The 10,785-nt window shown below is 37.1% G+C and overlaps 1 protein-coding gene across 9 annotated transcripts in view; it reads right to left on the reverse strand.

The window, feature by feature from the left end:
• The window catches only part of DGKB (diacylglycerol kinase beta), a 710,493-nt gene that overhangs the window by 526,455 nt on the left and 173,253 nt on the right, over positions 1 to 10,785 (reverse strand). For all 9 annotated transcript variants that reach the window (XM_025873283.2, XM_025873279.2, XM_025873282.2 and 6 more), the window contains one exon: positions 2,797 to 2,937. In XM_025873283.2, the coding sequence (XP_025729068.1) occupies positions 2,797 to 2,937 (141 nt within the window). The remainder of the gene's footprint in view (positions 1 to 2,796; positions 2,938 to 10,785) is intronic.

Consider the following 10,785-nt stretch of genomic DNA (forward strand, 5'->3'; position numbering starts at 1 on the left):
CTAGAGCTGAAATTTCAGCATCACCTGGAAACTTGTTATAAATAAAAATTCTAAGGGCCCCCTCCAGGCCTGCTGAATTGCCTATACTGCATTTGGGGCCCAGAACAAGCTGTGTGTTCATAAGCCCTGCAGGTGATCTTATATGTGATAAAGGTTAAGAACTTCTGGTCTAAGCCAATGTACATGTATTCCTTTTTGTTTAGCTACCTAGAAATTAAGATCCAAATTCAGCATTCAACAGCCAAAGTTAAATGTATTAGGCACTTGTTCATATTTATTTCTATGTTAATTTTAATTACCTTTTCCATTTTATTTTTTCTTTCCTCTAGTTTATATTGTGTTTAATAAGTTGCCACCCTTTTGGAAATAGTATATATTAACCACAAATATTCAATTTCTTTCAAGTATTACTGAAAATAAATTTCAAGTTTAAAAATTTAAAAATCCATGACCATAGAAGGATACATGAAATGTTTGATGGTAGACGAGGAACAAGGTCTAGTCCATTGACAGGAGAGTGGGTGAGAGGAATGGATTCTGAACTAACTGATGTGAGAAGGGGCCGGGCACCGGCATTTAAGAAACAGACAAAAAACAAGCTCCCAGTAATTAAGGACCAGGTTAAGTTCCTCCGCATCGGAGGACAGCGGAGATGGAAAATGGAGCAGAGCAGGATCGGAGGCACAACTTCATGTATTCTGAAGCAGACATTCATGTACTTTGAAGACTCTGGTGAAAATCACAGAGATGGTGTCAGGCCCCAACAATTCTACCCATGACAAGAGTCTGAAGCAACAGTTAAGGAAAAAGGAAAACACGCCTGGATCTGATGTAGGCTTGAAAAAGAGCTGGAAAATTCAGGAGTGCCTGGGCAGCTCAGTGTGTTAAGCATCTGCCTTCGGCTCAGGTCATGATCTCGGGGTCCTGGGATCGAGCTCTACATCGAGCTCCCTGCTCAGCAGGGAGTCTGCTTCTCCCTCCCCACCCCCCTACCCCCGCTCGTGCTTTCTCTCTCACTCTCTCTCTCTCAAATAAAAATCTTTAAAAAAATAAAATAAAAAGAGATGGAAAATTCAAAGACAGCACAGAGGGAAGGGATTTAAAAACAATGAAGAATCGGGTGCCTGGGTGGCTCAGTTGATTAAGCGACTGCCTTTGGCTCAGGTCATGATCCTGGAGTCCCACGATCAAGTCCCGCATCGGGCTCCCTGCTCGGCAGGGAGTCTGCTTCTCCCTCTGACCTTCCTCCCTCTCATGCTCTCTCTCTACCATTCTCTCTCTCTCAATAAATAAATAAAAACCTTTAAAAAAAATGAAGAAAGTTCAGTGGTACGTCGGGTTTGACCTGATTCATCAAGTGTTTTTAAGTTTAAGTGACATTTTGCCTGTAGTTGTGGACAAAGACTGTTGATACATAAAACCACATTGAAAATTTAAAAACATGCCTCTCAGGAATTCTATCTTAAAAATAAAACCACCCTGATGCGTAGTTCCAGTTGACATAAAAATAATTAAAGTGCGACACAAAGAGCATGTTACACAAGAGTGGTGGTGCCTTCATTTCTTCTCAGACCTGGAAAAAATTCTGTGCCTTTGTATTTTTAAAATCATCCCAAACACGGACCTGATAACACCTGAGCAAACTTTCTCCTTGGCCATCGCTTCAATAGAAATTCCCTGAACATTAATATTTATTTTGGAATGAGAGAGATTTCTGTATGTTCTTAGGAATACAAATAAATCTTGAAATGCAAATATTCGACATTTAGGAATAATAAACATGTATTTTAAAAAATGATGCTAATATGGTATACTCATAACTTACACAGGTATGACTTAGTCATACTATAGTAAATTCTTTGTTAGTAAGAGAAATATTATCAACATGTTACATAATTGTGAGACCTCACGGTGTTCTATATTTGCTTGAAAATAACAAATTTAGGATTTATTATCTTCACTATCGTTTCAGTAGCAACAACTTTTAATTCATTTTAATGCCATCCAATACAATCAAGTTAATCAAATTACTGAACAAGCCACCAGCTCTATGTTTAGCAGGGGCTTTGGAGACAGACTATGTTATTAAATGTTCAGGCTTAGAGTAAATACTTGAAAAATATTTTCCTGCATTGCAATGAGTACAGTTTGCCACCAGAGAGAGCTCAGACACTATAGTTTATTAAAGACAGCCATTTACTTCCTTTCAACTAGATGGAAATTCTCTGTCTGAAATACCCGCTCTATTGTAGAAGAGAAAAAAAAACAGAGCTATTGTTTATTTATAATATCCAGAGTCAACTCCTATACATGAAACTTTCATGTGTGACATGTGAGAAATCATTTATCCCTGGCAAAGAAAGTATCAGTGCTGAAGTTTTCAAGGAAGATGGCCAACAGAGACTCAGGTTGTCTGTGTACAGTGAACCCCCTTGTTGACTAAGGGGAAGACCTCCTCACATACTAGAAATAAAGGTTTTTCAAAACAACTCAAATGACATTTTCCAATATCATCGTGTTACCAAACTGAGGGACAGTCAAGAAAAAGTCATTTGACAGACCAACACGCTCAAGAAATACTCCCTAATAAATGGAACCTGATAAAAACCTGAAATTGATAGATTCATAATATCTTTTGTCTGATTCCCAATTGAAGGAATTTTTATTTATTAACCAAAGTCACTTCATTTAATGAAAACTCAGACAACCGTAGTAGATACAGTTTTAAATTCATCACTATCTAGTGCCTTCCCTACCCCCTGCCGTGATAAGTAAAGGAAATAAAGAAACACATACATTCGAGTTTATCCTCAGGTCTTCCTCTTTCAAGAAGAGACAGATAACAGACAATGTCCTTCAGATGGATTACTTCTGGGGAACACGTATTTGCAGGAGAAGTACGGGGGGGGGTGATGGCACCTTTATTCATTCTCAGACCTGGAAAAAAAAAATTGCCTTTATATTCTTAAAGGTATCCATACAGTGCTTTCAAAGAAAAAGACAACTAAGAAAATAGATAATGCACAGACCTTTTAGAGAACTATATATTTTTAGGTAAAAAATAGCCAAATTCTCTGGAACTCTAGGATAGCAGAGTCAGACATATTCTATGATTACTGTAAATAATTCAGAGTTTTTTGGTATTCAGGGACATGGAAATTGCTCCTCCTGCCTGTAAGAGCATGTTGGGGTCAGAATCCTCTTGTCCAGGGTGAGCTGATGGACAGATTTGAACACATGAAAAACCACTTTCCTCTTCCACCTTTCTCTGCTTTAGGAAGTGGCAAGAACAAATCAGCTAAGAAGATACTGAAAATTGGCCTTTCACAAAACACTGAAGAAGAGACTTGAGTCTGTCACAGTATGATTTATATGTTGATAATCAGGAATCATTCATTCAGAAAAACACATATTTATGTCAAATATTTGTGGGCACCATGAATAAAACATCCTTTTTCCCATCAAGAAATCGGCCCATGCGTAAGAAAGGGAACATAAACAACAATCGGCTTGAATACCACAGACATTTGATTAGAGAGGAAAGAACATATGACCGTACTTTAGTTTTAATATGGTTCATAACTTTATTTCTGAAACCCATTCACTGTGCTTATTCCAAGACAAGGGTAGAGAACTGGAATGCCTGTCATCAGCAATAGCTGATGACAGCAGATTATTTAGGCGATAATGATTGAACTGAAACTCCTTTATAATAAATGGTTAATTCCATCTAACAGAGATGCATGTGATACCAGATCATGTGTACCTGACAAGACCTGAAGGCAAACCCCAATTATCATTTAAGGTTCATTTGGCAAACAAGAGGTGTTTGGGTGAAATGGCTAATGGGCTGAATGGCTGCTAGATTCCTAATCAAATGGGAGTTACTAGAATGGAGGGAATAATCCCAACCAAACACAGTTCTGTAAGCCTATCAGTCCGGAGCATGCCTCTACCTAACCACATCTCATGCTCTTGTCCATTTTCTTGGATAAGTAACTTTGATGGAGTACCTGGCATCTCCTCCAGCCGTCTCAAGAACCCAGCATATCATTTAATGGATTATGAAATTACTTTCATCATTCACAGTGTTAATATGTAAAGCTACTATTTATTGAGTGTTGAATATGTGGCAGGAACCGTCCTGGAGGCTTTAACATGGATCGTCTCACTTAATTCCCACGTTAACTCTTCGAGGTAGATTGCAATATTCCCATTTTACAGGCTTAAGAGTTCCACAGCTGCCAAATCCACCCTCTTTATTCTGCACTAATGGATGACAGACCAAGGCCAAGGGTAAGAAAAAGTAAGAAAAACAATTTACACGTGAATCCAGGAGAAGCCTTTTATTCTCCCTCTCTCGCCCTCAACATTAGTAGGTTCTGTAACTGCCCCAAGCTTTCTTTTCCATGTTAATCTCTTCTCTTTTCTTCTATTTCATTCTTAAAATTCTGTCAAAGACCCTCTAAATTGAATTTACCAACCATTAATGGGTCACAACCCACATTTCGAAAAACACTGCTTTACATCTTTCTTTCAGTTTTTTGTTTTTACTGAAGTCGTACTTATTTCAAATACAGCTCTATGCTTCACATTAATTCTATTTGATAATAGCTATCAAAAAAGATATAATTATAAATTGATTTTTCTTAACAAAAGTGTCACTGTATGTCTAATACAAACTAATATAGTTATTTTTAAAAAAACAAAAGAAGGCAGAGAATTGAAGACAATCCTGAGTTTTCAAAAATATACATACCTGACTAATTCTACCTAACCAACTAAAGCTAGGCCAGCTGCAGGAATAAGCAGTTCACACTTACGATAAAAGACATTTTGGAACTGACCTCTGACATGACCGTAACTTCCAGACTTGGAAAACACAGCACTTGAGTTATGTTCGGATAAACTATGACCTAACCCATCCTGCCTGGTGAGCTAATCCTCTCGTCTCTGCTTCCCTCCCCCTTACGGTACTGAAATGATTTAATCAGCTTGATTTAACTCTTATACAAAACCTCAGAACAAAACAAGAAAGAAGGAAAATAACATGTTATGACATTCATTTGAAAGAATGCCAACCACATTATATATTGTCACTGATTCAGAACACTTCATGATCATTTGTTTGTATAAAACTAAAGTGCATGCTATTTCTTTATCAGCTTTCATAATACTGAATATAAAAAATCTGGAGAATGTGAGGACCATATAATTTTCTGTTTGCCTTTCTTGTAAGTAATATACATATTGAAAAGAAGCATACAAATATAATTTATATCCAGCCCCACCTTTTTGAAAAAGCATATTATTACACTAAAATGATTTTTGACAAAATGAGTAAATATTTTTCATTTTCTGTTCATGAAATGTTATAAACTAAAAGCTGTATCATATTCATGTCACAGTCTTATATTTAAAAGAATTTAGTTTATTATTTTTTTTTAATTATGGGCTTATATGGCAACACACATTGATGAACTAATCAACTCTTCCTCAAATCCAAAGTTTTTGTTTTGGTTCTTAAGTGAGTGATAAAGCATACAGTTTTTACAATGATTGTTAGGGTGCGTCAAAGGTCTTTTTCTCAATTACTTCATAACAAAAAACTTCGGGAGAGCAGGACTTGACTAAATTTTGAGCTGCTGAACTGAGGAAGTCTCACAGGCTTTTTCCTATTCCTACTCTCGTCCCCCAAATCAGCTCACTTTCTCTTCTGTGGTGAAAATGTTTCTTCATATTTTCATTTAATTTTCTGAAAGCAGGCCCTGGGGCCTCAATCTGTCTTCATAGAGACTTTTTCCACCCTACTCTACCATTAATATACATTTTTTCCTTTCCTTAAATCTGGCTGGAGGTCTTTTCCTCTACTTGTCTCCTTCACTGTCCTAAAAAATTCTTTTTCTTTCAAGCAGACTGTACTAAGGCTTATGTGGAACACAGGAAACAACACAAGTGGCAAGCAAGAGGTTGAAAGCCCCATTTCCTAACTACAGCTTTTCAAGGAGATAGTAAATGGAACCGTACGTTCCTCTTTAGCAGCAGTGGCCTCTGAAGAAGGGGCTCAAAATTCTATGTTCCATTAAGGAAGGCCATTTTAATCCATCCCATCTTTGGCAAAACTCTTCAGAGTTGGAACCGAACACAAAACTAGGCAAAACTTTTGCCTCAAGTGGTCAATATTTGGCTTTAAAGAAAATGTGATTGACACCCAATTTGCAGGCTCACTGACTTGCCAAAGGCTATGCTTCTTTTAATATTTCCTCACAAAAGTGAAGCAAGTGTACACACACATACCATTTATGTCCACGCATGAATATACATCTATATGTATATATACTGTATACAGTATACATATACTGCAGTGAACAAGAAAGCACAAAATAAAGTGAAAAACTAAGCATTGTGATAAAGAGTGTATTAGTTCCGGGGCGCCTGGGTGGCTCAGTCGTTAAGCCTCTGCCTTCGGCTCAGGTCATGATCCCAGGGTCCTGGGATTGAGCCCCGCATCGGGCTCCTGGCTCAGCAGTAAGCCTGCTTCTCCCTCTCCCTCTGCCTCTCCCCCTGTTCATGCTCTCTCTCTCTCTGTATCTCTGTGTCTCAAATGAATAAATAAAATCTTTTTTAAAGGAAAGAGTGTATTAGTTTCATTAGGAAAAATTACGTTGTACTTTGAAAACATTTTTCTGTTTTATGATGATTTAAGTGGGTATGTTTGTACACCTCCTTACATATAAACATTCTTCAAAGTTTTAACTACCAAAATAGTTAGCATTAGTCCAGTTGAGCATTGCCTACTAGTACCACATTCTTCAAGCACATGATTTTCATTGTACTTCATTCTAGACGCTCCGTTTCTTGACACAAAAACCTAAAAAGTTTTGTTTTAATAGATACTTTTAATTCTAGCTTCAAGGTGGAATTACTAGCAAATACATTTTGGGTACATGTTCAATTATTGCCTCTGTTCCAGTTTGTTTTATTGTCAAACACATAGCTCAGATAATGAAAAGGTACTGTTGTATCCATTGTTTCCCTTCATCTATCACAATGGAATATTCAAAACTAATAACATAAATTACATTTCTAAACTTATAAGGCAAGAGAAAAACAACACTGGCAATTTGGCTTTTCTATTTTTCCATACTGGTTCAATTTTCAGAAATTTATCAGGCTTAGAAACAATTTGTCATAGTATAATCATATTTCCAATATCCATATTAATAGTCACAATGAGTAGCACAGACAATCAAGATTAAAAACAATTGTTTGGTATTGTCAGACATTTCATGATTTTCAGAGTTAACCTTCCAACTATGCTTGCCTTAGCATAGCATTATAATTTTTTTTTATGCTTCTACAAACTGGCAGCAAAATGAGGTAGACAGGGTTACAAATCAACAAGGGAAGTAAAATATACATAAAGTGAGGACAGGCAGTGGGATACCTTCCCTGACAGGAGACTGGTGCCAGCAAATCTTCTGTAAGAAATCTGTTTGGACATTGGCAAAAACCCCAAACAAATAATAATAAGGAACAGGGCTTGAAGCACAGGTCTTTGTGGGTGATGTTCTAGAAGTAGAGCAACCTCTGTGAAGGAGTAGTAACAATAACATCCCTGGCCGTGTGCCAACAACACTTAAACAGAGTGGTCTGATTTGACCCTACAATTCTATTTTAGAGACTAGAGGGTGGAAAATCAGAGAGTAAAGTAAACCTCTGATCATCATGTAGCAATCTGGGGAGTCAAGAGTTGAAGACAGGATATCTAATTCCAAACTTTAGGGTCTTTTAAAGTGGTACAATCAAGATCTGTCTACATCAATTATGTCTAGTAAAATATTCCACAAAGATAGAAATATGCTATATATGTACTGTCCAATATGGTAGTATTAACCATATATAGCTGTTAAGCCCATGAAATACGACTGGTGCGACTGAGGAATTGAATTTTTGTCTTATTTACTTGCTAACTAATTTAAATTTAAATTAAAGAGGTACATCGTGTTAATGGCTACCATATTAGACAGTGTTGGCGACATACCATCTACCGGTAAAAAAGTGAAAGTTGGTTGAATTACCCCGTTTCTTGAGTATGCCTACATATGAGAATAAAACTACCACATATAAAAAAAAGTCAGGATAACATCTTTAATTTTTGTCATATTAAAAAGAAATCCCAATACCACCAATGGGTATTTACCCAAAGAAAATAAAAACACTCACTTGAAAAGATATATGCATCCTTACGGGTACTGCAGCACTATTTACAATAGCCAAGACAGGGAAGGACCCCAAGTGTCCATCCACAGATGAATAGATAAAGAAGCTATGGCTTTTACATAATGTGGAATATTATACAGTCACAAAAAAGGTTGAGATTTTTGTCACTTGTGACAACATGGATGGACCTGAAGAGTATTATGCTAAGTGAAATAAGTCAGTCAGAGAAACACAAATACTATATGATTTCACTCATATGTGTAATCTGAGAGGTAAAACAAAGGAAAAAGCAGAAGCAGACCCATTACAGAAGAAACTTATCGTTTCCAGAAGGAAGGGGGCTGGGGAGATGGTGGCAATATAGGTGAAAAGGAGTGAGAGATACAGGCTTCCAGTTATGGAATGATTAAGTCACAGGAATAAAGGGTACAGCAGAGGGAATATAGTCAGTTATTTAATAGCACTATATGGTCACAGACGGTAGCCACACTTGTGGGTAAGCATAGATAACATAACCTATAAACTTGTTGAATCACTTTGTTGTACACCTGAAACTAATCTAATGTTGTATGTCAACTATACTTCAGTTAAAAAAAATAAGTACGGGCACCTGGGTGACTCAGTCGGTTAAGTGCCTGCCTTTGGCTCAGGTCATGATCCCAGGGTCCTGGGATTGAGCCCCACATCATGCTCCCTGCTCAGCGGGGAGTCTGTTTCTCCCTCTCCTTCTGCCCCTCCCCCGGCTCCTTCTCTCTCTCTCTCTCTCTCTCTCTCTCATTCACTCTCTCTTAAATAAATAAATAAATAATATCTTTAAAAAATAAAAAATAAAGAAAAAAAAGTACAAGTCATGGAGATGAGGTGGAGGGAGGGGAATTGCAGGAACATGGTCAAAATGGGATGTAAGTTACAACATGATAACTGTAGTTAACACTACTCTATGACGTAACTGTATACAGTAGTTGTTAAGAGAGTACATCCTGACTTCTCATTATAAGGAAAAAAACTGTTTTTGTTTTTGCTTTTGCTTTTTATTGTACCTGTATAAAATTATGGATAGTACCTAAACTTATTTTGGCAATCATTTCATAATATATTTAAGTCAAACCAGTATGCTGTTCACCTTAAACTTGTACAATGATGTATGTCAATTCTATCTTAATGATACAAAAAATCAAAACAAACCAAAAGAAATCCCAATAATACTCCATAATTCTTACTGTACTCTTTCAGAATAAATGACATTTGGGGAGGTGAAACTATATTGAATTTGATCTTTCCCTATGTCTGCAAACTAAAATGCTGGAAAATAATCTGTTTAATAAAAAATGACATGCACTGAACACTTACAATGTACCTAACACATTATGTTTTTGAGTCCCCCAGCACCCAGTACAATGCCCGCACTTATTTTCTCCATTTTACATTTGCCAGAACAGAGGTAAAAAACAAGGAGGGTAGCCACAATTCAAAAGGCAGTCTGAATGGAGATTTTACATGAAGTATAATTCTGTGGGGCTAGAGAAAAAACTAAATCAGAGAAATTTGTCTCCTGCCTCTCAGTAAATGACCTTTTGTCTTTGGAGTCTGGTTTTCAAGACTCTTAAGAGTGTGTACATTGATTATTTCATAAACTTTTGGAATGAAATTAGAAATCCTAGTCATAGCTGAGAGCTCTAAATGTTCATCTGCCACTCAGCCCATTCCCTGGGCCATCTATAATAAAACACATTTGTGGATGCACACACACACACACACAGATATATGTTTGCCCATGTAAAAATAATCATGCATATATTCATATTTACCAAATCTTTACCAGCATTTTGTTATAGGGAAATGGATTATGGATACATTTTCTTTTTGCTTATCTGCATTTTCTAATAGGTATATAACAAGCATGCCTTTATAAATATAAACCCAAATAGATATTAAGAACTTTTAATATTAGCTGTGTAAAACCAAGTTCTAGGATAAAGCACTGAACACAGCAGATAAAAAAAGAATCCCATTTTTATTTTATTTTTTTTAAAGATTTTATTTATTTATTTGACAGAAACAGACAAAGCAAGAGAGGGAACACAAGCAGGGGGAGTGGGAGAGGGAGAAGCAGGCTTCCTGCAGAGCAGGGAACCCGATGTGGGGCTCGATCCCAGGACCCTGGGATCATGACCTGAGCGGAAGGCAGACACCTAACGACTGAGCCACCCAGGCACTCCTAGAATCCCATTTTTATAGGGCTTTCTTTCTAATGGATCAAAGCCAATGTTCAGTACCACTGCATTTTTTCCTAGCATTACTAGGTATTTTAGGGCATATCACAAGTTAAGTAGAGTTATGACTGATTTGGGGGCACCTGCATGACTCAGTCAGTTAAGTGTCCGACTCTTGATTTCCGCTCAGGTCATGATCTCACAAGTCATGAGATCCAGTCCTGTGTCAGGCTCTGCACTGGGCATGGAGCCTGTTTAAAACTCTCTCTCCCTCTCCCTCTGCCTCTGCCACTTCCCCTCTCCCCTTCTCAAAAAGAAAAGAAAAGAAAAGAAAAGAAAAAAAGCACCT

This window comes from Callorhinus ursinus, unplaced genomic scaffold (genome assembly GCF_003265705.2).
Source record: "Callorhinus ursinus isolate GAN/ISIS: 27379988/994484 unplaced genomic scaffold, GSC_fseal_2.0 scaffold12, whole genome shotgun sequence".
Classification (NCBI taxonomy): Eukaryota; Metazoa; Chordata; class Mammalia; order Carnivora; family Otariidae; genus Callorhinus; species Callorhinus ursinus.